Source organism: Castor canadensis, chromosome 9 (assembly GCF_047511655.1).
Source record: "Castor canadensis chromosome 9, mCasCan1.hap1v2, whole genome shotgun sequence".
Taxonomy (NCBI): domain Eukaryota; kingdom Metazoa; phylum Chordata; class Mammalia; order Rodentia; family Castoridae; genus Castor; species Castor canadensis.
In genome coordinates, this window is record NC_133394.1 from 20,079,417 (window position 1) to 20,106,827 (window position 27,411).

A 27,411-nucleotide genomic window follows, 5' to 3' on the forward strand; every position below is an offset into this window, starting at 1 on the left:
AGACAGTATCAAGGCAACACCAAAGAGCAGCTTGAAAAATAAATGATCTTGGCAATTGATTGATTGCACTATGCAATTATTAATAACCAATTAGACCGACTGAAGTCTTTATCGACAGCCAACAACTCTGCTGCCTATTGTCACATGGCAAAAATGTGTTTCTAAGTGAAGCCAATGCTCTGGACTGCTTGTTGTAGCTGTGAAAAGAAAACCCCAGAATCCATCCTGTGTATTTTCGAATGTGGAAAAACTCACATGTGTTAATTGAATTCAGTATAAGATTTCAACATTTCCCCCACTATGAGAATTTCAGCACTGTCTTCCCAGTGGGAAACCGAGTTTTATCACTCCATAAGGTTCAGAATTGGCACGAAGTCTGGCAAGAAGAGGAGACTGATGGCTACATTTTATGTTTACTCAATATAAGGCCTTTGTCCAGAGATGATGTAAAGTGACGTTTATATGACCCACATAAAGAAGACAGAAGGATTTTTCTAAAGCATCACTTACACGGCTATTATTTCCATTGCCAGAACTATGGAAGTCAGAGGGGACTTTGCCATCTGTGGGTACGGAGGTTGGTCCAGACTAGACATCAACACCATTCTCAGAGAGAGGATAACAGCACTGGCTAAAAAGTCGTCCACTGATGGGTGTATTTGCACATTTATTAAAACAAGTTTCCTTAGGAGTTCCACTAGGCAATACTGTTAACCTAGTTTGCTTAAAATGACAAAAATGAAATAAACCTTACAGGTACTCACAAAATTTCCAAGTTAGATTATACTCTAATTTGCTGTTCAATTAGGACAAATTAATGAGGGTTTTTTTTTCCTAACGAACAATAACCTGAAACATAAAATTAAGTTTGGGTTTAAGAGTAATTCTTGGAATTGCCAGACATTGGTGGTACACATTGAGTAGGAATAAAATGTTCCAGGTGTTTGGATTAACACTTTATCAGTGTGATTACTTCATGTCCCTTGTCAGAAGAAACTGTCTTTTTAAAAAGTGCCTTGTGCACCGTGCAATTGTACAGGTTAGGGCATTTCTCAGATATAAACTCAATGGCATAATGACAAATTTGTTTCTTCAGGAATCTGAAGTTATCTAACATACTGTTTTATCATAACATAAAATATTGCTTTATCAAAGTGAGATTCCAGAACGCTTCTACTTCTGAGAATATCTCTAGTTCATCATTTGATAGGCTTGGATCAAGGTTAAAGGCCTCTGTTCAGAAAGGATCTTAGATACACAGAAAGAGAAAGAAGCAAATTGAGACTCTTCTGAGAAGGAGAAACGATCTTAAAAGCAACAAACGTGGCCAGAAGAATAGGCAAGTTATGGTTATGATTCAGAAAACAGCAATTTTGGCATAAATATCTGAGAATCAGTGCAAACCGTAAGTTGGCTATGAGTATGCAAAATATCAGTGAAAACAAAAAGCCGTGTTAGGGGTGCTGCAAGGGCTGACGACTCTGGGGAAGTTGTATACCAGGAAGACTATGTGGTCAGAGCTCCAGGCAGTCCCAGGATAGCAGTGGTTGACATGACAGAGTTGATCTTTTGTTGTGTGGTGAGACCTCCCTGGCCTGGAACTCTGCATTTAAAATTATCTGCATAATTCAGAAGGCAAGGACTTCTTAAAAGAGCCCAAGAGGGCAGGAGAAAGGGTTTCTGTGATGCATTAAGGCAGCCCTTCAAACACAGTTCCAAGATTCAGCAGCAAAAGCGTGGTTAACCTCATCTCCCCCTCAGTTCATATGTGGTTTGCAAAATAAATAAAGTTTCATTCTTTGTTTCTTTCCTGGAACAAAATATCAAGCATCCTAGGGAGCTAAGGACTCTCAATTTTCCAGATTGCTTTTTTAAAGTCAGAATTTTAAAAAGTAAGGATTAAATGGAGACTGATTTTATGTGAGGGGACACGGTCAATGCATCCTTCTGCATTTTGCGTCATTGCTTTTAGCACAGGATGTCAACAAATATCACAGAGAATGTCGTCTGTGATGGACTGAGTGACCTGGAATGCAGTGCTGGGGACAGGAGGCTTGTCTCAGCTTGGCAGGAAAGAACGCAGAGCGCAATGAGTGATCCCTGCCATGGGTACAGTTATTTCCTGTTCCAGTTCTGTTTGTTTCAAATGACCTTAAAGCTCTCAGAGACACAGCAGGGGGACAGATGACCCCTGCCTGCATACACTCCCTGTCCATGTCTCAGAGGCCAGGGAGGTATAGGAAACAAGACTGCGCCTCAGGAAAATGTGACAGAGTTGACTTTAACTTTCTTTAGAGGTTCCTTGTTCTTCCCAGAAGCTCCCAAGGGTGCTGGGTATTTCCCAATGACACCTTCTCAAGACTGTGGACTCTCACTGCAACTTCTTGGCAGGTGGGAGTGAGTTTTCCCATCCCCAGGTTGGTACAGGCATTGAAACATTTGCTTTGCTTGGTGTTGTTTCCTTCTGGAATGTTCTTGCTGAATAGAATTGACCTGTCAGAAGACTTGAATAATGGGAGGAAATTATCCAAAGAGGGGTAGGTAACAAGGCGGCCCAGGAGACCACAGATAAAACAATTTCCTGACATGAACCCTGAGGAAAGAAGTAGAAAGGTAACGAGGGCTTCGGTGGTCAGAGTGAGGGAGGTCAGCTGGACTTTGCTTTTTAGGAGGGGACACCCACTGATCGGAAGCCAGAGCCTCACAGGACTCCTCCTCCACCCTCAGAGCAGCTGGCTGGCAGCCAGGCTTTTCCCAGCACTTCTCAATCCCTCGTTCTTCCACCTGCTGGTGATACCATCGGTGCAAGCGTGGGTGTTGGAGGAAGCAGCAAAAGGTTCTTGTGTCTCTGTTGATTTGCAATTAATTAAAATTATATCCTCTTGGTCCTCTGTTGGCAGGCCCAGCATCTCCCTCAGGGACCACTTCTCTTGGAAAACATCAGCACCACACAGTTTTAGGATTCATTGTCACTGTAAAAAAAAAAAACAAAAAACAATAGTGTATTTCCAAGGTGCAAAGGAGAGGTGGTCTCGGCATGTAGAGGTGACTCAAGAGACCCTAAAGGGTCAGAAAGCCATCATTGTCCAAATCACAACTTCCAAAACAAAGGTCAGGTTGAATTTCATATTCAGTCCCTAAAGAGAAAATTCATGGATGCCAAGAAATAATCCCCAGCTCTTGTTAATATCTTTCCCCGGAGAACCAGATGGAGTCGGGGGTTCCCTCCTTTAATTAAATTTAATCCCAATCTCTATGAATAGATGCCAAACTGTCTTTTCTTTTTAATTCCATGTGTTGTTTACCCTCAAGAGTTTGTGATCCTGGTATATTTTCAGCATACCATGTTTTTCCTACCCACAGAGGATCTGAAGGTGCCTCCCCAGTGTTATTTAGAATTCAATCATCAGGCATGGTGGGGTGTGATCAGACATAAATTATAGACCTAATATTTGAACATGACCATGCTGTTGGCTAATTTGTGCTTTTGTCTCAAGCTCAGCTCTTTTTGCCAACTATCTGACTGCTCGGCTTTTCCCCAGTGGGATGGTGCTCCCCTGGCCCCGTCTCCTGGAAGGCAGGCTGCAGGACTTTCCTTCTGTTCATTTTAGTCTTGTGCCCCCTCACTCAAATTCTAGCACATGTCTATTTTCAGTGGATTCTGTCTCTAAGGAAGTGCTCGAATGGTAATAGTCAACAGATCCTGTATCTTGTTAGCTCACAGTGTGCATGGTCTCCGGTAATCCATACTCTTCTGCCTCCGCCATCAGTGTTCCATTTGGTAAAGCACCATGTGTCAGCCAGGGGTGGGGGCCTGTGTCTGTAGTCCCCTACACACTGGAGGCTGAGGCAGAGAGATCACTTGAGCCCATGAGTTGGAGGCCAGCCTGGGCAACATTGGAAGACCATGTCTCAAAAACAAAACAAAGCTCCATGTGTTTCAAAAAAACTATTGATGGCCAATAGATAGATCTGACCATGTAGGGCAGGGACATGTTGGGTGTGTGTCTGTGTGTGGTGCCAGTGTCAGCTGGTAAGATGGGGATGAAGCTGTGATAACCAGCCAAGAGAGGGGGAAGAAGGCAAGATTTTTTTTCTGAGGCAGGAAAGTGAAGGAAAAAACCTGTATGGCAAACCTTATTTAACATGGAATCCTGGAGCTAAATTAAGAGGTTTGGGGGACTGGAGGTGTGTCTCAGGGATAGACTGCTTACCTACCATGTGCTCTTGAGTGGTCCTGAGTTTGCTACCCAACATCTTCCGCTGCCACCAGGAAAGAACCATTTTATCTGACAAGTAGACACTTACAAACCCTTTCCCTACTCCACAAGTCTTAACCTGGGCAAGGTTTTGCTTCTTGGAAAGTGGGTGGTAGTGAGATAGTGATTCTAAGATCCAGAAGCCCATCTGTACAGAGTAGAGGTACTCCAATTACAGCTTTCTTTTGTGGCCTTATCTTGACATTTCAGTCACTCTAAGTAGAGTAGAAGACAAAACTGGAGAGCAATAGGCAAAATTCCAGTTGTTATAAAACCAGTCCATATTCATTGTAAAAAATAGAAAATGCAAATAACCAAGACAAAACACCAGTAATGTCACTGGAGCCAATACTTTGGTACTTACTGTCCCAAACTTGTTTCTGTGATAGGGATTTTTTGGACAAAAACAGGATCATATTATGCATATTGTTCTGTAACCTACTTTTCTGCACTCTCATTCAGATATAAACATCTTTGATTGCTAATACATACACAGTACTTGTGGTGGGGGTGTGGCTTAGCAGGAGAGCACTTGCCTAGTTTGTGCAAGGCACAACCCCAGCACCACAAAGAATAGATACAGCACACAATGCCTTCTTAGTGGCTACAGAGCATTCCATGATCTCAACAGATTCCCCAAATGCTTTTAGCCAATCCTTTATTATTAATCAATTACACTACTTCCAATTTTTCATAAGTACTTTCAATCATTACTGTTGCATAAATCACAAGGTCAAGGTGAATGCAGTTTTAAAGCTTTAACAGTCTCTTGTCAAATTATTCCTCCTCCCTAGAAGTTTTGTCCAATTTACATTCTCCCTACATTTCTCTTTACAGAAATATCCTTGTGCCTGCATCTTCTCCAACACTGGATATTATCATTTTCATTTTTTGTAAGTCTAATATGTGAAATGGTATTATATTGACATTTTTTCAAATGTTAATTGGTAATTTCTTCCTTTGCTGAGTCACTTATTGATAATCTTTGTTCAAATTTAAAATGAGACAGTTATCTTTTTTACTGGCTTGGTATTAATAATAATAATTTATTGTACATCATACTTAATGCAAAACATTCTTTCCGTTTGACATTTTTGTTCTACTTTTACTCATTGTGGGTTTTTTGGGGGTGGGACTGGGGATTGAACTGAGGGCCTTTCGCTTGTTAGGCAAGTGCTCTACCACTTGAACCATGTGTCCAGTCCTTCTGCTTTTGCATTTTATTTCTCAGATAGGGTTTCGAGCTTTTGCTCTGGCTGGCCTCAGACCACAAGTCTCCCATCTCCACTGCCTATGAATAACTGGGATTGTGGACATGAGTCACCATGGTCAGCAGAAATTTTGTGTTTTTAGTGTAGATAAATCTGTGCTTTTCTGGGCCAGGCACAGTGGTTCAAACCTGTAATCCCAGTCACTTGGAGGTGGAGAGCAAGAGGATCAAAGTTTGAGACCAGATAAAAAGTTAGTGAGACCCCATCTGAACCAATAGCTGGGCATGGTCACCCGAGTCTCTCATCCCTGCTATGCAGGAATTGTAAATAGTATAGGAGTCCAGGCTGACTTAGGCAAAAATGTAAGACTCTATTTGAAAAACACCCAAAGCAAAATAGGCTGGTGGCTGGCTCAAATGGTGGAATGGCTGCTTAGCAAGTATGAGGCCCTGAGTTCAAATCTCAGTACTACCAATCTATCCACTTCCCCCAAAAAAACCCAAAACAAAAGCCTATCCTTTTCTAATGATTTCAGCTTGTCATGCTTTTAAACTTATCCCCTCCTTAAAGTTATAGAATATCAACCTATACCTTCTCTGCATTTTTCCCTTAACATTTAAACTTACCTGAAATTTCAGCATAAAATGTGAGATAGAGTCCCCCATGCGTTAGCTGTCTCAAGATTATTTACTGAATAATCCATTCGCTATGAAACTCAACTGTTATGATATATGAAATGTTTACATACTTGTGGGCTGTTTCTGAATGTTCTATTCTGTTCCATTAACAATTCTTACTTGGTTCCAGATGTACACTTTTTTAACTGTCAACAGCGTGAACCTTCTAACACTACCATCCATCTTGCACTTGCTCTTTTTCCTTCTGTTAGAGTTGTCCTGGCTATCTGCACGGTTACTCTTCCAAATGAAATGTGCAATGGGATTTTTAAGAGTTGGGTTCAATTCAAAATGATAATTTGCATACTGTTGTTTTTCATTCAGGAACACAGTATGTCTCTCCATGGGTTCAAACCTTTTATGTCCCTCAATAAAAGACGTGAGGGCTGAGGACGCAGCTCAGTACAGAATGTGTGCTTAGAGAGGCACTGGGCTCAATCCCTCTTATCAAATAAATAAATAAAAATTTGAATGCTTAAAATACTATCCCATGCATTTTTTGTTGCTGTTATTTCTGGATAGTTCAAATTTTATGTGATGGTTGTGATAGTATAATATTGGGATAGGTGGTTGTTTTTTTGTTTTGTTTTTTGCAGTACTGGAGTTTGATCTCAGGCTTACACCCATACTCCATCAGCCCTTTTTTGTGATTGGTTTTCTGAAATTGGGTTTTGAGTCAGCCAGGGCTGACTTGGAACCATGATCCTCCTGATCTCTGTCTTCTGAGTAGCTAGGATTACAGGTGTGAGCCACCAGTGCCCAGCCTAATATTGGAATATCTTACTGAGTGACTCTTTTAGCATAGTAAATAAGACACAGGGCTAGAGTTTGAATCTGGGCTCACTCACTTTCTTGCCATGTGACTGTGGGCAAGTTAACCTTTCTTAGGCTTGGTTTTCTCATTTTACCTCATGTACAAAACATACGTAACAGTAGCATGTACCTTACAGAGTTGCACAGAATAAATGATGGGTGGGTTGTAGCTTAGTGGGGAGGCCCTTGCCTAGCAATGAACGAGGCCCTGGCTTCCACCCCAACACTGCACACAAGCAGGTAAAACCCTAGGCTTTAAAAAACTGTCACTGATGGCTAGAGGTGTAGTATAGTGGTAGAGAGCTTGCCAAGCATACAGGAGGCCCTGAGTTCAATTCCCAACACTGTACAGATATATAAATAAATAGACCATCTTCCAAAAGATACTTTGCATTTCTAAGGAGAAGCATTTTGTGTGCCACTGTCACCTAAAGCCTCAAAGAACAAAAGCAGTTCACAGTTCACTGCCCATACGTACAGCTCTGTGGACCGTTGTCAACGTGAGGACCCGGCCCTATGTGGGTATAAGTTTGCTTCAGCCTCATTGGGACAGCAGGTCACTATGGAGTGTAGCAGGTCTCCCTTTGGTGTGATGGCCACCAGGTGAGTCAGCAGCCTGGGCCTGCAGGCACTCTCTCACACATGCCCATAACTTCATCTATCTTGACATGCTCCCTGCTGTCTTTGTGGTTATGTGTATCTCTGGGAAATGATCAAATAAACCCAGACGTTTTTAATGCTAGCAAATCCTAGAGTTCCCTGTTAAAAATATCTTGGCAAACTGCCCCAGAGTTGCAAAAAACAAAACAAGGAAGCCCACTTCCAACCTCCAGGGCTTGCCTTAATGTGAAGGTATGCAGTTTTAGCAACTTATCTGTGACAGTGACATTAATTTGTCTAGGAGTGTTTCATAGACACTTTAAGAACATGGAAATCCTTTCCCAGAAGCCAGTAACATGCAATAGGCTCACGAACTGTGGAATAAGTTGCATTGATTAAAAAGCACCACTGATTATTAGTTTCAAGGAGACACTGACTTGGCACGCTAGTAGCTCAATGAGGACAGATTCAACTCGAATGCCTTGTTTCCTGACTGCATCATTTGCGGGATCAGATAAGTCCTCTCCTCCTGCCCACCCTATCTTGGGACAATCGCTCCTTCTGATCACAGTTAACGCAGCCTATCTCTGAAGACAGCAATAAGCCTGCCCGAACCCTTTTCTTGGGTTGAGAGGTTCTCGAAGGCAGTTTTGGGGAAGGACAGAGTTCAGTTTGGCAGGAAGTCACGTAACCATTAGATGACAGTCGTTTCTTATCATTAATATAATGTGCCTTTGCCTTCCCACCAGAGGCCTGGCTTGGATCACTCATCTGGCCTAACACCAGGCCCTGGCTTAGAATTAGTCAAGGCACACAGATCATGTCTACAGTGCAGACATAATCTGGGCCACTGTTCAAGCAATGTGGTGTTTTTAAAGTTCATTACCCCTTCGCTCACCCACGGAATGCCTGCACACACACCTGCATGAAACAATGCAATCTGAGGTTATTGTCCTGTAGGATTATAAAGTGTTACTTTCTTTAGTGTAGTTGGGTTTTTTTTTTTTTTTTTTTTTTTGTTTTGTGGGATTGAGGTTTGAACTCAGGGCTTCACACTTGCAAAGCAGGCATGCTACTGCTTTGAACCACACCTCCAGTCCATTTTGTTCTGGTTATTTTGGAGATGGGAGTCTTGTAAACTCCTTGCCTGGGCTGGTCTCAAATCATGATCCTCCTAATCTCAGCCTCCCAAGTAGCTAGGATTACAGGTGTGAGCCATGGGTGCCTGCCTGGCAGTATTGGGTTTTGAGCTCAGGGCTTTGTGTTCCTAAGGCAAGGCTCTGCCACTTGAGCCACACCCCCAGCATGAAATGTTACTTTGTATTCCTCCAAACCCAAGCCCAGATATGAGGGAAACTGGTTGGCACTTAATATTTGTTGATCTGAAGTACTTTTAAATGACTTTTGAGGGACTAAGGAGAAAGAAATTCATAAACAAAGAAAAAACAGGAGTTGCCACAGAGATTTTACCAGAACTGAGAGGAGAAAAACTTTTTTTCTTTCAATTAATGGTTAAGTCTTGTCCCCCTGGATGGGAGACATGCAAATCACCAAACACTATCAAATATTGGCCTCCTGGTGGCTGGCTTCCTTGCTGCTAGGCATTCTATTTTTTTTTTTTAATTAGAATTTTCCTTGAATGTGTGTAATGTCTCTTTTATTTTAACTAAATAAGAAAGTAAAATGAGGCTGGGCGCCAGTGGCTCACGCCTGTAATCCTAGCTACTCAGGAGGCAGAGATCAGGAGGATTGTGGTTCAAAACCAGCCCAGGCAAATAGTTCATGAGACCCTATCTCAAAAAACCCTTCACAAAAAGGGCAGGGAGAGTGGCTCAAGATGAAGGCCCTGAGTTCAAGTCCTAGTACTGCAAAAATAAAATGAAGTGAAATTTTAAGAGATACTCTTTCTTAGATGGTATCTTATCACAAATCTGCCATGTGAACTTGAACAAGTCACTTAATGCCTTTGAGTTTTAGGTTTGGCCAGATGGATTATCTATCTGTCTATCTATCTATCTATCAGGAGCCTATTAGATGCTCAATAAATAGCTTTTGAAAAACCGTAACATTTTACTGTTCCACAAAAAGACAAAGCAGGAGGGAGAGGGAAGAAATCCACAAAATTCTCTATTAAACTAACAAACTCAGAAATATGAATAATAGAATAAATAGAATTATTATCATTTAAGAACAAGTGTATCACTACAAACCTTCTCTGATTTAGTCAATTTCTGAAGTAATAGTAGCTAGGCATCTAAGATATAGAAAAAATGTTATGCAAATGTCTCATTATTGTTGTTATTACTATGCTTTCAAAATTACAAGCCTCTAATCTTTCCCAGCTTTTTTGCTCAAGATAAAACCATCAGTTCGGTCAAGAGACAGAAAGGGAGGGAGCTGGGCCTTGGCTAATGGAAACACTATGTGTTCAGGAACCATCTAGCTACAAGTGCCTCAAGAAAAAGGAAGAGGCTGGCTAGCCTGCGAGGACCAAGATAAAAGGACTCTTTCTTGTTTGTACCACTATCTAGTGGAATTTGGGAGGGTGTTGTGCGGGTGGGGTTAGACAATAAGGGAGTGTGTTTTCCACAGAGAACTTAATCAATCATGAAACCTGCAAATGGAACTGGTCTTTGGTATCATCAGGAGCTGTCAATGCCTGGCAATGTCAGTGAGAAGATTGTCTTTAACTCTAGGACAGCACTCTCCCACTGTCCTCCTCCCACCTATCTGAACGCCACTGACACTCGTCCTTTGTCAATGCAAGCTGCCTAACAGGAAATTATAGGGGGAAAAAAATCCTAAGGTAGCAAAAAAGAATAGAGCGCTCTCCCCTCCCCCACTATTCTTTTGATGTCTTTCTCTATTTTTTTTTTAAGCATGAAAGCCTTAGTGTAAATTTCCCTTAGTATTATGTGCACATCTGATCCTTTTAAAAATCCTGTGCTAGGGCTGGGTGTGGACCCTGAGTTCTAGCCCTACCACTGAAAAAGAAATCCTGTGCTAAATTTCAGATGCTACAGCTCAACGAAAATGTCTGTTCAGGGGTAGAGGAGATAAGAGAGAGTAATGGGGAGTGAATACAATCAAAAAGTATATTATTTACAGGAATGTATGAAAATGTCACAATGAAATCTATTATTTTGTACCATTAACATATGCTAAAAATATCAATAAATATTTTCAAATGCTGGGCACAGTGGCACACGCCTGTAATCCTAATATTTGGGAATCTGAGGCAAGAGGATCAAGAGTTTAAGGCTAGCCTAGACTACACAGTAAGATCCTGACTCAAACAAACAAATGAACAAAAGTTCCATTCAGTGAGGACAGGGGAAGAAATGAACAAGAGTTAGCCAATGACATACATGGAAAAGGATGTGAAAGGCTGGAGATTATGGCCCTAAAAGAGAAGAGTGAAAAGAGAAGTCTGTGAACATAGTGCAGCATTTTAGGTGTAGGGTGATCATCACAACACTCCTTTTCCCAGAAGCAGGGTGGACTTAGTATAAGACAGAGGTTCTGTGTCCATCTCTCAAGTGTCAAGGAGGGCTAAGCCCAGAAAATGGATCCCAGCAGTCTTCATCAGAGGGTGGTTAAGTGTGATGTCCTCTAAATTCAATCACCAGGGACCATTGCCTATATTCTGAAGCATTAAAATCGCCTGTGCACTGCTTCAGTGCTAGAGGAAGAATGAGGCACAGTGGTAACTGCCACTGGGGGATCCTGGGACATAAAGACATGTCTGTGCAGGTTTACTGATTGCAACAAGCATGCCACTCTGGTGGAGGGCACTGATAAGACGAGGGACTGTGCATGTGTGGAAGCAAAGGATATATGGAATTATTTCTACTTTCTGCCCAGTTTTGCCATGAACCTAAAACTGTTCTAAGAAATACTATTAAAGTCAAGTCAATGGAAGAGGAGAGAGAACTTTTGTTGTGGCATAAAAAGAATTCATTTCATTTGCATGGTTCTCTAAAATCTACGCGGTGGTTTTAGAGTTTCATGTGAGCCTATGAAACTGGAAGGACAAGGGTTCTGATTTTCGATTTTCAAGATGAAGAAATGGAACGAGAACAAATGAGTGCCCAAGTCAGTTCTTTAAACCAGTCCTCTGGATGACCAATGACAAATGTGCTTTCCACCTGGATCTCCATGATTCACAAACTATTCTAGAAAGAACCAAATCTTATTTCTGCCCTGGATTATTCAAGGTAAACATTTTACTGGTTGTCACTGTAAGCAAGAAATTAGGAGGAAAAAAATATAAATGAAAGTATGGCAGAAAAGAAAGATTATCGAAACTATTAGGTGCAAACACTCCACCCAGAGCTCCAGGCTGGTGGGAGAACTGTTCCAATGTCACCAGCATTGATGGACCCTGCTGGTGATGGAGGAGAGCTGAAAGTCTCAATGGAGATCCAACAAATTCCTGATTCTCAGGACCGGTAGATCCAAAGAGAAAGTCTCAGAGAAAAGAATACTCATCTATCAATACCAGCATATCTGGGCCGTAGGACACAGTTATATAAGCATAAAAGCCTGTGAGTTTCTGTACAGTTCTGTGAGTTCTGTGAGCTTACTATAAGCAATGGTTTGTTCTAACTGCTTTATGTTTTTTTTAAATTCATCTCATTTTTAGTGAATAAAAACTAACTTTGCTTTGTAATATCGTGTAATTGATTATATGATATTATTTTGAACTAATCAGAAAATGACCGTGGCCCAAAGGCCTAAGACTTGTTAGTGTTGGTTCTAGAATTCCAGTGCTGACTTCACAGAAAGGGAATGAGATGAAGCTAGGTCCATAGAGAAATCTGGATATGTCCCTGAAAAATGATAAGTTCACATAAAGCAGCTCTCCAGACAGGTTAAGACAGAAATGAGCAACACTTCTCAATATTCCAAAAATCTGAATTTTTTTTTGGTGGTGCTGGGGTTTAAATGCAGAACCTTGTACCTGTGAGGCAGGCACTCTACCACTTGAGCTCCTAGTCCTTTTTGCTTTAGTTATTTTTCCAATAGGGTCTCTTGCTTTTTGCCCAGACCACCTTGGACAGTATTCTTCGATCCATGCCTCCTTTGTAGATGGGTTACAGGTGTGGCCACCATACTTGGTCCTCCAAAAATCTAATTTTTAGTAAGATTTCACCACCATACAGTTTTGTAAGGTTATACTCTTTTTTTTTTGCCTGTTTGCTAGTATTTGGAATCTCATTTAAATGGACTAGATTCTCTTCTAAGGCAGCAATGAATCTTCACATATAAACACTCAGAAAGGTAATATTGATGTAAATCTCCACCGAGGCATAGACCTCCGTATCAGAGCTGAGGCTTGCCTGGGTAAGCGTGAAGGCGTGATACTGACAGAGGTGTGGGATGGCAGACACAGCAAAGGGTGCAGAGGACAAACATCTGACTGCACCTTTAGACTGTCAAATAATCAGTCTTTACTAGCAGTGAGTGGGCCTCAGGGGCTTCTCAATGACATGTGACTGCATTCCAGGAGCATTTAACATGACTGGTACAAGAACTGTTTTTTATCATAGAGGAAGAGGTGGCGGGTGATGTTTATCTTGCTCTAAAACTTTGTTCTATTTGTTCCAACAAAAGTGTGCTATTTCCATCGCGGGCTCAAGTTCTCTGCTTTCTGGTCATCCGTGACTCATGGCCCCAAGATCACTGCAGAGTGGGTTCCCAACTTGCTGAATCATTAATCCTATTTCTTTTGAGCCCTTAACTAAACAATTCTCGAATCAAAAACACTGTCATTTCTATCCTCACAAAAGGTATAAAATTTAAACAAGATTGTGGTGTGCTGATAAATTACACTAGAGCCCCAGTGCAGGAGAATTTTCTATCAAGCAGAGCCACCTAGTGGTAGAATGAACTATGTGCTTATAATTTTTCTTTCCTGTAGTCCAGTCTAGGTGAGTTAATTTAATTTAGTTTTTTTTTTTTTTAATTTTTTTTAATGTTCCATTTACTCATACTTATTTAAATTACCCCCTGTGAGAGTGTCACCTGCATCTGTTTTCCTTACCAGACATATATCTATCCAATATAAACCAACCCACAGATTGCTATAATTGGAAAGTTTTATGACCAAGACAGAAGCCAGCTCAACAGTGTCTCTTAGGAAGGGCAAGGAAATGTCAATACTAATTTATTTCTGAGGATAAAGAGTCATGGGATATTTATTTTGTATTTTTCTTTTTCTCCACACTACACACATATGCCTCCAAATAAATGACCATATAAACTTGACAGGTGCAGAGGAAGCTTGCACAAAGCACTCAGCTGTGGTTTCCTGGCCCCTCCCACGATCCACACACAAACCAGAAGTACCTTGGGTTGTGGTTTGACTCCTTTTCTTCCTTCAAAGTAGGTAAACATTCGTAGTCCGCTAGGACAGAATAAAAACAAACTCATTGTTAGTGACTGAAATTCTGTTTTCTGTCCACAGCCAAGTGTCACGTTTCTGTGTTCCCTGTGGTTACCTGTGCAGAAATGACCCCAAAGGGGAATTGTAGAGGTTAAAAGAATTGGAAAAAGAACTAACAACTCAGATACAAGATTTCAGCCTGCCTCTGCCTCTGTTGGAAAGGGCGCTATTCATCACTGCTTGGTTATTCAGTCCCTGGGGAAGCCCAGAGTTGCTGTAACAGACAGAATCTGCCTCTCAGGCCAGACACTGGGATAAAATGGCTGTGCCTGAGGTCCTGAGGCGCCTGCAGAATGGTTTAGGTCAGACCACAGATTGAGACGAAGCAGGAAGGTGGGGATCAGCTTGCTTCCTGGAGGCTGAGTCCTCTGCTGTTGCAACATCGTTATTGTGAAGGAAAAACCAATTCCACTGACTCGAACCCTTAACTGTCAGAATAGCTGTCTGCTTGGTTTTCAAATAGAAATATCTTTGGCCATTTTTCTGGTTTGAGGGAGTGTGAGAGGATCATGATTTTGTATTACACCAAATCTCAAATATCGAGAGAGATTGTTTTGGGGGAGTGGAATATTTTCTTCTTTCTACTTCTTTTTTTGCATGTTCCTAAATTCTGTGTCTGCATACAACTAGAAACAAAGCAATGCAGCCACTTGAAGGATGAGTCAGTGGCCTGCCTGGTCCTTAAATGCTTTACTGAGCACATTTTCGCTCACTGAAACACTGTTGGGGATGGAACAAGTTGGCTGAGTGGTTCTAATCTTTTGTAAAGCTGATTTTGATAAGCTTCCAGTGCAATAATTCTAGTAACAAATTGGATTTGAGAAAACTTCATTGCAGAGTGTTGAGTCTGAAAGACCCCAGGGTATTTAAGAAAAATGTTCAAAATATCATAGAAATAGTGGGTTTTATCAATTTGATCTGAGCATTAAAATAATTTATCAATTTTTAAGTAAAATACAGCTGTCATCATTCTAAAGACCAATTATTGATTTAATGGGAAGTAGGGAAACATGTAGAACCGATTGGAAATTGGTATATGAAAACACTTACATTACCATCTTCATTAGCTACTGTCTAGTACAGTAGCCATTGGCTATGAGCACTCAAAATGTGGTTACTCAAACTAAATTTTATTTTTGTTTAATTAATTTAAATAGCCACACATGGCTAGATCTACTGTATTGGGTAGTATAAATCTATGTAAACTACATTTGATAAAGTCATAGAGTCACAAATGGATTGCAAAAATATATCTTTAAATTCTATAATATATCTGGTAATGCTAGATGCGTTTTCCAGAAATTTAGTCTCAGATTTCCTTGCTTGAAATAAAACATCAAGGCTGGAGATACAGCTCAGTGCTAGAGTGCTTGCCAAGCATGTGAGAGGCACTGAGTTTGATGGAAGGAAGGAGGGAAGGAAAAAAAGAAGGAAGGAAGAAGGGAGGGAGGGAGGGAGGAAGAGAGACCATTTTCTGTAAAAAAGATCATTTCAATAACTTGTAGACAAAAACAAGTGGTAACAATTGAGGTAATAAATAATTACAGTGGATACTTAAGGACTGGTGAAGCCTAAGTTTATTATCTGCATATTTTAGCTAGAATGGGAGATTGGGGTCTGCCCACTCCAGAATTTATTAAGGTATTTACTTCTAAAGTTGTTGCAGCCTTCTATTAATAGACAGGAAAGCAAAACCCAAAACAGAAACAAACAAATGAAAACCCCAGCCACCACACCAAGACCCTTTAGGTTAGCACACACCATTTCTGTTCATACTGCTCATCCATTTATCCAGCTCTTCCATCTCTATCTCCATAACAGAGGGTGTGTCCTCTTCAAAAATAGGGCTGGTCAAAGACAGCAAAAGGCTCGTTTTAAAAAAAATGTGCAATATGTGGAATTTCATTTGAGGAGAGTGTAGAATGTAGACTCAGAGGAAATTGAACTTGATTCAGTGTCTGACACTCCAGGCAAGCCTGGGGGTTTGCCTTACTCAAAAGAACATCAGTCTGTAATGGGAAGGAAGGTGAACACTGCCACACACCCACACCTGTCGCTAATTCAAACTGGAAGGCCCAGAGGATGGTGGAGTGGGTGAAGAGGGAACCCAGACTGGCCCCTGGGGGTGCGAAGTCAAGTCTGCATGGCTGCTCGGGGCAGTTGCCACATTTAGCATTTCAGCCTTGCTTCATTGCACTTCTCTTTCCTTGGGGTTTTTGATGAGTGAACCAGATCAAAAGGCCACTGTCAACAGGTTACCTTTATCACATCTCCCTTCCATTCCTGAGCTTTTCTAACTAGAAGGAATGGGTGTTGCTTTCTGAAATCCCCTGCCCTCAAGCCCCTCCGCTCCCAAAGCTCAGGGCACCCAGTTAGGGGACAGAAGTCCCTGGCTAGTTTAGATGGAGTTGAAGAGGAAGGACCACCAGCTCTAAACGCAGGCGGCATTGGGAGGTGCACTGGGAAGAGGAAGCGGGCAGTTCCTAAACCTCAGAGTCTGCTGGGAGGGGTGGAGGTGCACCCCAGAACAGCTCTGGGTGGACTCTTCTATCTCTGTCTCTGTCTCTCTGTCCCCATCTCCCTCCTTCTCTCCCTCCCTCCTCTCTCATTTTCCCCTCCTCTTTCCCTCCCCTCTCCCTGGTTTCCACAGTGAGAACTTTCTGCAACAGCTCAAGTATCTTCCCTGATGATCAAAGTTTTAATCAGAACAGAACACCAACGTCCTACATGTGCATCCTGGGTCACAATATTTAACTACTTGCACTGGGCATTGGTAATAGTCAGAAAAAGGGTTTTCTGAGCAGGGGAACCCAGCCATGGTTGTCTTTCCCCTTTCCCTAACTATGCTTGTCCACACCCGAGTGAGGGGGCTGGATTGGAGGTGGTGGGGAGGACTCACACTTTCAGGTTTTCACTTCCCAGTTCATCTAAAAGGAAATAAATGGAAAGGTCATGTTAGCTTTGTTCATCTGCAACTTGTTATTTCAATAACATTAGCCTGAAATCTGTTCAAAGAGAGCAAAATAACTGTAAGTGGGTGACATTTTCAGAGGAACAATAATTAGCCTCCCAGTTGAGTGCAGACCACTACATTGACATGAGGCCCTAGTCCCTGTGACATCCGTTTCTCTTAGATACAAGGGTTCTGATTGCGGTCATGTCCTATCAGATGTTCACATGCTCTATTTTTGTCTTTGCACGAAGAGGAAAGACTGATAAGGGAAAAAAGGAAGGGTTAAATAAGACTTGTTCTTTGGCCCTTTCAACAAATTGCCCTAGCTCAGAATGTCCCTGCTTCTTCTCCTTATGACACACAATGCTGAGCATTGGCCACGGTCCCCTTGTCCTGGAGCAGGATATGGGTCACTCCATCAAGATCCCCCCTTGGAAGTACCCATTTACTCCCACTCTTTGAGTGACAGTCTCAACCTCAATATCCTGTTCTCAAGGGGGCCTTCCTCCTCGATTTAAGGGAAGCTGTCATTTTTATTGTCCCCCAGCTTGGCACCTTGTTTGATTCCTTCAGAATATTGGTTCCTTTTTTTCTTTTTTTTTGATATTAGAATTTGAACTCAGGGCCTATACCTTGCATCACTCCACCAACCTTTTTTTTTTTTTTTTTTTTTTTTTTGTGATGGGTTTCTTAGAGATAGGGTCTCACAAACTATTTGCCTGAACTGGCTTTGAACCCTGATCCTCCTGATCTCTGCCTCCTGAGTAGCAAGGATTACAGGTGTGAGCCACCAGCGCCCAGCTTACCCCATCTGTTTGATTCTATTCATCTGTGTTTCCAGTAGACCACAGTTCTCAAAGGACAGGGGTCATGTCTGTGTGGCTTGCTGTGCCGGGCCCCAGTCCCATCCTGCTAGCACAAAACCTGGCAAATGCCCATATATACTTATTGGATAAATGAATGGGTCTTAATCTCGACTGTCCAGCACTGGGGTTAGGTTCATGGTCAATCGTTTGGTCTTAGTATTATCATAATAGTGAAACCTCCAAGAAGTCTGCTTTGGGTTGCTGCCATTTGGACTGAGAGTCATGTAATAGTTTACAGAATGGCTCCACTAAAGACAGACTCCAGAAGAACATGCAGAATTTCATTTCCCCCACTGACCCACGCTCTGCTTTGTTTGTCAGGAGCACCAACATACCCAGGGACACGACACCATGATGTCAAGTGAGTGGACGCCATGGGCCCACTGTATCTTTTATGACATGAACATTTTTGAAAAGCAAACCACCCGTAAGAGACCCAACAGATAATTGGGCGCTCCTGGCCCTAGCAATCACAGGCCTCTTTTTGTCTGGTTTGCAGAAACACAGGTCCCCAGTGAGGAAACATAACCAGAAGGCCCCTGGAACTGAGCACCTGTCACAGTGAGCTGTTGAAGTGGCCTTCCTCCTTCTGGTTGGCAAGCTTGAATGGCACCGTGGCACAGCTAATCCAGGAGGGTTTGATCAGAGGCAAGTTTCACACCCTTGCTGCTTGGCTTGGAAGGGCTGGAGGTTGTGTTCTCTGCTAGCTTCTCAAAACTTAGACTGGGGAAAGAGGGTGTCTTCGTCTTATATATTCTTATACATATAGTTTTAATCTAAAATTTACAAGCTATTTCCTTAAAGGATTTTACCATAAATAAAGTCCCTATTATTGTAATCTCCCTATAGGGGACCCATAAAGACTCCCGTTTTGTCACTCCCTCTTCCTCTCCTCTCCTTTTCTCTGTTAGTGACTCCCACCCAACCCCCAGCTTCTGAGAGCAGTGACTCCACAGCCCCCCTCTGGCGGGCATGAATTTCTCTCTGTAATCTGGGTTCCCCGCAGGCTGGAAGGTGGATGAGAGCTCCTCTGCATGCAGATGATGGAAAAGTTTAAAAGTGCTCTAGATGGACCAAATGCGAGCTCCTGTAATCAGTATTAAAGGAGAGCAAAAAGCCTTCTGTGGCCTCATCTTCCCTGTGCAAGGCCATTACCCCTGGCCCAGCCGCCATGGCAACAGGAAAACATCTGGGAGAGCGCATACAGCAGACCATTAAACCAGGAGGGAGACCAATTTCTTGTCCTCAGCAATCAGGCCCTGCCTGCTCCACTCCACCTGGTAGATGTGGCTTTATTAATAGCCACCTACTCCCTTTTTGCAACTGGAGGCAAATGTACTCTTATGCGGTCCCCTCCCCATTTGGATCCATTTTGCCTCTTAAAATTCTTTCACTTCACAGCCTCCCACCCCCCCCCAACCCCACCCCGGTCCTCCTCCCTCAGTTACTGCCTTACACCTTGACCTGACAATACTGGCTCCCAGCTCCTCTCCTCTGGGCTGGATGGTGGGACTGGGAGTTGGGGGCTGGGAGAAAGGTGGCTCTGACTTCCTTCCTTCCATGCTGAACAGTGTTAAGATCTTCCTTCCCCAAGATGTACTGAGCAGAGCCAGGCGCAGTGTAGACACCGCCTGGTTTCAGCCACGGTTCCTGCCAACTGCTTTCTCTGCAGGTTCTCCAAAGATGCCCAGTGCATCAAGACACTGAAAAAACGTTAAATAGCCCAACTACATATCTAATGTCTGCAGGTCCAGTAAGAAGGACAGGAGAGCGCTTTTCTTACTACACAGTCTCCCTTTTTCTGGACATGGAAAAAAAACAGGTGATTAGGAACTGGGGTGCACTTGCATGGCTGATGGAGGTCCTGGGTTGCATACCCAGAAATAAAAAAATAATAATAATAATTTCCAATCAAATGGGCACCCTTTCTAAAAGCGTGGGTCAAGATCAAGTTCTGTCCAGCTTTCAAGTTTAAAGACGTATTTCTTGGGTTTGGAAGAATGTCCCAGACTCTATCGTGTGGGAAAGAACTAATATGTCTATTCCTGCTTTCTGAGGGCTGTTGTGTATCCACTCCCCCATGAAGCACTCCTTTACGAACTTTCCAGAAAACTGCTGGCCTGTCTAACCTAATCATGATAGTTTTAGTTTTCCTGAAAAAAAAAAAAATTTAAATAAAATTTTGTTAATTTAAAGATTCTGCTTTTTTTTGACTTAGGACATTAAATATGAGTGGGTAGGCTTTAGTAAAAGGTGGTTGTTAATCTTTCAGCGTTTAGTTTGAGAAGAGACATTTGGATCTTATACATTAAAGATGGGATTAGTAAAACAAAAAAAAATCAAATTAAGCTCTGTTAACTAAAAAAAAACCTGATAATTGTCTCGACATTGTTTTGAAATTCTAAATTTTCTATGCTTGTTGTCTTAAAGTGAGGCATATTTAAACTGAAAACAAAGTGCCAATCTGCAGGGGATAAATGAACACCTATTTAGGCATATACCATGCTGGATACGTTATTTTCTAGCTATGTAAGTTCACTTATAGTCTCACAATTCTATGTAGCAGGTACTGAATGTGCCCACTTTACAGATGAGGTAATGGAGGCAGAGATCACGGAACTAGGGAGTGCAAAAGCCAACAAACCAATGTGATTTCAGAGTCCCTGCTCTCAACTTCAAAGCCACGCCGTCAAACGGTTTTACTTTTCACTATAAAGTTTAAATCTACCTCTGGATTTAAAGTCTAAGAGCAAGGCCATGTGACCAGGCACCCACCCTTTCGTCTCATTTCTTGACTCCAAGTAAGACAACTGTGGCACTACAGTTTGGGGCAGGAAATTCTTACTTTCTCTAAAGTTAAAAAAAAGAAAAAAGAGGGGAAGAAAGGAAAGCCAAAGGGCATGTGCCATCCCAACTCTTCAGAGGGTGAGGCAGGAAAATGGCGAGACCCCACCTCAAAAGGGAGAAATGGGTGTGGAGGGGATCCAGCAGCCCTCTTGGCTCTTGCTTTACCTTTGGCTTACAAAGTAGCTCCCATGTGACCACCATTGCTAGGTCACCCTGAAATTTTGAGCTATGGAGACGTGGATTTCCTGCTTCCTTGGTATCTCTTGTGCCAGCTCCTCCCCAGCTCACATTTGCCTCTGGTGCAGGCATATGGGCCTGTGGCTCCTGTCCAGACCTTAGAGACTGTCCTGATGTGGGGACAGTGAGCCAAGGGCCACAGGGCCGCCTCAAGGTTACAGGTAGGTATGAGGGACACAAAGTAAGTCTTGTATACACATTGTGTTAGAGAAGCTTTGTCTCTGGAGTAATTTTCAGAATGACTTTTAAAAGCTTCAACTTCAAAATCTTTTTTTTTCTCTTTTTTACCAGCATAAGCCTAAAGTACCCAGTATCTAGTGCTTCTGTGCTATCCTTCCAGAGTGTGTTTCTGCCCTTGGGAATTTTCTATGTTGTTTCAGATTGATGTGAGTAATTTTTAGCCAGTTGGGAATTTCCTTACAAAAGTTGGCATAGTCAACTCTCAGTGGGAACATGGATGACACTTCTCTTGTCCTTTTCAAGATCGAGTTGGAATGCAGGGTAGAAGAACAATATCCATGACAGAAAAGTGGGTGTGGGAACCCCAAAGTCTCCAGCCCTCCCTCTCTAACTGTAACGTGGCCCAGTGGTTCACCTGCCTGCCACTTTCCTCCCAAGGTGGGAAACATCACACTGGCCTAATGGCCAAGATTATAGAGGACCTTCACTGGCTCAGACACAAAGATGGCAGTAGTACAGTCTAAGTTTCAATGCAGACTGAAAACATTCCTTTCTTATGGCATTATTAACTTCTTCAAAAGTTATTGAAATACATCACTCATTTCTTACTACTTTATTTATTTAATCCTTCCTGCTTAATTTTAAAGCATCTCAGTTCCTTCTGCCTCAAACCCAACTCTAAGCAGGGGCCAGTAAGATACTCACATGTCTGTAACGCACTTTGAGATCCTTGGCTGGAAGGCTCTGAGTAAAAGAAAAAAAGTCCTTTTTCTGATTGTTCATTCAAATGTGTAAAGCCATTTTCTGAAAATGGGAACATACCAACCACTTACCTTGCTTAGTTCTCTTTCGTTTAAAGTATGTTGCAAGGAGTACCACTGATAAAAGTAGCAGGACCAGCAAAGCCAATGGGATCAACACCAGTAGTATAAACTCTAGCTGGCCTGCAGCCTCGGCAGCGCTCGTGGAATTCGTGTCTGCAGCTAAAGCTTCCGTGGTCACCGAAGCAAATATGCTTGAAGTGGTTTCTTCACTTGTGGCTTCTTCTTCTTCGGTGGGTTGGAATCCGGAGTGCTCTAAATCCTCACCATTACCTATGGGAACACACACGATGTTGAGATTGCCATGGAGACAAAGCTAGTGCGTTACAGTTTCAACGACTTTTCATTTTATCCTAGATGCAATCGGTGAGCAACTTGATCCACTGTACTTGGCCTTCCAGCTCAGTGTGACACGGCGTATTGATTTAACATAAATGGAGCTCAAGCTGAGACTATACACAGAGTCAGAGCCCAGAGCTAAACCTCCCAAAAATGGAGGCAGTTTGGCTTTGACCAGACACTTTGGACACGCTTAAGCAAAGGCCGTTAGGACCTTTGTTATGTCAAGAGTGATTTCCCAAGCCATGGTGTGTAATATTCCAGGTCATCACCTATAGGGTTTCTGAATACATTTAAATTTACACTTACTGAAAGCACAATGCATGTGCCATACCACATTGACACAAAATGCAATGGGCCTGAAGGTTCAGCTCAGTGGGAAAGCGCTTACCTAGCAAGCTCAAGGCCTGGGTTTAATCCCCAGTGCCACAAAATAAGAAATAAATAAAAACAGACGTGCAGAGATGCACTGTGTGTGTCCTAATTTTTTTTGTTTGTTTGTTTGCCAGGCCAGTATTTTACTACTTGAGCCAAAATGCAAGATCCTTGCATTTTGGCCTGGGCTGTGACCTTCCTGATCTCTGCCTCTGGAGTGGCTGAGATTACAGGCATGAGCCACTGCAACCAGCCTCTGGGTCCTGGTTTTTTTTTAGTGTGTATGTGTGGTACTGGGTATTGAATTCAGGGCTCATGTTTGCTAGGAATGCACTCTACACTTGAGCCACTCTCTAGTTTTGTGCCTATTTTTTAACAGACAATTCTTAACAATGGAAAAGAATTCGCTGGCATGGGAGAGATGACTTGGGTTTCAGTGTCAAGTCTCTCTCACATTCCACATTATGCACGGCACTTGTTCTACCCTAAGATTGTCTGACAAATCCTTCTGAGTGCTAAATAAAAATACTATGCATAGCTCATTTGTCAAGTGAAATTCTCAAGGGAAAGTTCCCTTGGAGGATTCTGCCAGCATTTACAGTTATTTAATAAGATGCATCTGTAAATCTTTCCTGATTTCAAAGTTCTGTCTGAACCTCAGATGGTAAGAAAAACCTAGCACAGAATAGAGGGGGTGAATTTGATCAAAGCACATTATGTGCATGTATGGAACTATCATAATGAAACCCCTTTGTACAATTAATATTCAGTAATAAAAGAGAGAGAGAGAGAAATAAGTAAATAAAAACCCACCACAGACCAGTCACGTGGCTCATGCCTGTAATCCCAGCTATAGGAGGCAGAGATCAGGAGAATTTTGGTTTGGTACCAGCTCAGGGCAAAAAGGTTTTGGGACTCCATCTCAACCAATGGCTGAGTATGGTGGTAGCACCTGTCATCCCAGCTACATGGGAAGCACAAATAGGAGGATGGTGGTCCAGATCCGCTCAGGCAAAAAGTGAGACCCTATCTCAAAACCAACCAATGCAAGAGGACTGGAGGTGTGCTTCAAGAGGTGGAGTGCCTGCCTAGGTTCAAATGCCAGAGCCACCCCCCCCACCCCCCCCCCCCCCCCGCAACAACAAAATCACAGGATGGGAAAAGACCTCTGGCTGGATGATCACTGGAAAAACCTATCGTCACCTGGCTAGGCAGTGGTTACAGTAATGTGGGCTAAGGGTCTTTGTCCTATCGTGGAGCAATGCTGTCTCCCATCCACACGGGTCCCACTGAGGAAAACACTTCGTGTGTAGGCTACAGAGGAAATAAGAGATGAGACAGGGCATGTGACGTCCTCTCTAAGGCGAAAGGTGAATGGAGAAGTTGGATGCTTTAAACCACTCCATTAGTACTGGGGAGACCACGCCTCTGTAGACTGGGCAAACTGGATGGAGCAGTCACTTCAATATTTTATCTTTCTTTGTGATTGCATGACGATGAATTCCCTGATTCAGGTTAAAACAATAAAAATGTTTGATCACTGTTGTGGACGGAATGTTTGTGCCTCCCCCACCCCAATTCCAATGCGAGGGTGGGTATTAGGAGGCGTGGCCCCTGTGGTGGAGGTCATTGCCTTATAAGAAGAGGAAGAGAGTTGGGTGCTGGTGGTTCATGCCTATAAATCCTCGCTACTCAGGAGGCTGAGATCAGGAGGATCACGGCTTGAGGCCAGCCCAGGCAGAGAGTTCGAGAGAGAGCCCATCTCCAAAATAACCAGAGCAAAATGGACTGGAGGTGTGGCTCAAGTAGTAGAGCGCCTGCTTTGCAAGTGTGAAGTCCTGAGTTCAAACTCCAATCTCACCAAAAAAAAAACAAAGAAGAGGAAGAAAACAGAGCACACCTCTCATCCTCCCCAGGGTGAGGATACAGCAGGAAGATGGCCAGAAAGAGGCCCGCCCAGACTCCAATCAGCCACACCTTGATTCTTAGCTCCTCAGCTTCCACAGCTGTGAAGAATAAATGCCTGTATCTTAAGTTGCCCAGCCTGAGGTATTTTGTTATGGCAGCTGAGCTAAGACAGTTGCAATCTAATTACTTCACTTATATAAATGAACTTGTCAGTCTCCTGCAGGACCAGGGAATCCATCTGATAATCACTTTGGTAAATGCCACCTAAAACTATCAGAATAAACTTCGCAGTGCAGAGCACAACGTACCGGTGTTCCTCTCGCACATATGCTGAATGCATGATTAAAACATCTGCCATTTACCGATCTGCGTTAACTGAATTTGTCCTGTGTTTCTAACTCTTTGAAATGGTAAGTCAATAATGCAGTCACCTTGGCTATATTATATGTCACCCTAGATAGGAAAATGCATTTGCCCACCAGGACAACCTCCTCGTTAAAGTCATCGATTATAGAATTATTGAGAGCAGATCAAGCCTCATTCTCATTGATGAGGGTGACCTTTGTTTCTGGAGGTCAGAGCTTAGGAACCTTCCTTGAATATCCAGATCCCCCCTTTTCTTTACTTGGAAAACTTTTTTTTTGCAGTACTGGAGTTTGAACTTAGGGCATCCTAGGCACGCGCTCTAATGCTAGAGCCATATCCGCAGCCTCTCTTGCTTTAGTTATTTTTCAGATTCTCAGACCACGATCCTCCTACGTAGGCTGGCATTCTGGCTAGGATCGATCACAGGCAGGCATCCACCAACATGCCCAGTTTGTTGGTTGAGATTGGCTCTTGCTAAATTTTTGCCTAAGCTGCCCATCAACCACATCCTCTGAGCTCCACCTTTCCAGTAGCTGGGAGTATAGACAGGAGCCACTGCACCTGGCCTCAAGTTTCTTTTTTAATTTTAAACTTTTGGTGCTGGGGATTGAAGCCAGGAGTCCACATGCTAAGCTCCACCTCTCAGATACACCCCGGCCCCGACTGTTCTTCCTTTTGCCTACTTCTGCTGCTGCTGTGAGTGCTGTTACTATTTGAGGCTGACATTTCTTGAGAACTTATTAAGAGCCACACTCTCTGCTCTGCCTTTTACCTGGATTGTCTCATTTTGTACCCACTATGCTTTCAGATAGGCACCGGGGCAACTAGGTCACACAATTTGCCCATGATCACAGAGCTCACATGGACGGGTGAAGATGTGGACCATAGAGGGCTTTTAACCTCACCTTCTATTTTCCCTCCCATCAGGGAAGAATGTAATGCAAGCAGATCACAACTCTAGCTCATAAGGTGGTAAGCAAAAGAGAGGATCTCGTGGTCTTGAACCCTCAGTCTAGTACAGGACCTGGCTTTCTGGTACAAGGGCAAGTGAAGGAATGGGTCCCAGGAACTTCTTGCTAAGGTTCCTCACCCCAGAGGCAGGGCGAGCCACGCTGCCCAGAAAGACCAGGTCTTTGCAGCGCCTCTCTAACGGAGGCAGACCAAATTCCCAGGACAGCACCTAGCGCTCTGAGTCTCCACTTGACACATGACCCTCGGAGAAGAGGAAATAGGGAAGGAAACAAGCCGGCAAGAATAATGAGGTCATTCCAACAATCAGCAATGAAAAAGGGAAGGAGTGTTCCTGACAGTCCTTGGCTGTGTGCGTTTATTTGCAGCATGAGACAATGAAGGTCACAGGGGCCCTGGGTGACATTGTGGAGTTAAAGGAGCTGAAAGTTCTCTCTACAACACACACCCTCAAATATATTTTCTATACGAAGCATCATTTGCTCTCTGATTTCTCTAGGGGCTGCTTAAGTAAATGAAAACTGAAGGTTCATTCAACCGTCTCTCTCCTCCTTTTATTTTATTATTTATTTATTTATCTTTTTGGCAGCACTGGATTTGAACCCAGGGCCTCATGCTTGTTAAGCAGGCACTCTTACCACTTGAGCGACTCTACCAGCACTTTTTTGTGATGGGTATTTTTGAGATAGAGTCTCAAGAACTATTTGTCCGTGGCTGGCTTCAAACCACAATCTTCCTGGTATCTGTCTCCTGAGTAGCTAGCATTACAGGAGTGAGCCACTGGCATCCAGCTCCTTTGATTTTTCTTTACCCTGCAAGCTTCCATCTCCAGAGACTCGTATGACAACCTCCCTTACAGCACTCACTGTCCCAACCAACTCCAGCTCTGTGATAGCCTCACCTAATGAAGGACAGTAACTAGCACTGACTGAACACTCGACTAGGACACAGGTTCGTGGATACAGGTACGTTAATTTGATCTTCACAACTTCATTGTTTGTGTTTTATAGATGAGAAACTGAGTGTCAAATGCCTTTTCCTGGGGTCCAGTCTTGTTGTTTGGGCTAAGTTCTACTGGTTTTAAAGCTATATTCTCTCAGGCATTGATGCCAAGTGACAAAGGCTCTGTTTATAACACTATCACTTAGTATTTGTAAACAATTTGGAAAAATTATTTGTCCTTTAATGGCTTCATGCTCTAAGCTATACAATTTAGAAGTGATCCCCAGGTCCCATCTATTTCCATAATTTTATGCTGATTCCAAAATATTTACCTTGTTTTTAGTTTAAAATTTTGAACAGATAATATACAGGTGGTTCTATGCTCAGGAAGGAAGTTTCACTACCTCCTTTTCCCCAGTTACTCAATTTCCTTCCCCCTCCCCCAGGTAACCACTTTTTCTGCTGCCTTCCAGAGAACTTCTATGCATGACAAGTACAAGTGTTATTTCCGGTTTTCTTTTTTTTAAATGCAAACAGTAGCTGTTCTGTCTCTTGCTTTTTCCTCTTTAAATTTCCCCTGAAAGATTAGTCCACGAGTAA

At 42.8% G+C, this 27,411-nt stretch overlaps 1 protein-coding gene across 2 annotated transcripts in view; it reads right to left on the reverse strand.

Moving 5' to 3' along the window:
• Positions 1-401: 401 nt before the first annotated feature.
• Positions 402-27,411, reverse strand: part of Tmem154 (transmembrane protein 154) — a 44,831-nt gene continuing 17,821 nt past the window's right edge. Inside the window, exons 2-7 of one of the 2 annotated variants that reach the window (XM_020185824.2) lie at positions 21,925-22,185; positions 21,797-21,835; positions 16,908-16,935; positions 15,770-15,855; positions 13,912-13,969; positions 402-2,972 (exon numbers count right to left, since the gene is read on the reverse strand). In XM_020185824.2, the coding sequence (XP_020041413.1) occupies positions 2,957-2,972; positions 13,912-13,969; positions 15,770-15,855; positions 16,908-16,935; positions 21,797-21,835; positions 21,925-22,185 (488 nt within the window). In that variant the 3' untranslated portion in view covers positions 402-2,956. The remainder of the gene's footprint in view (positions 2,973-13,911; positions 13,970-15,769; positions 15,856-16,907; positions 16,936-21,796; positions 21,836-21,924; positions 22,186-27,411) is intronic. The other variant, XM_074041291.1, reaches the window with a different exon arrangement.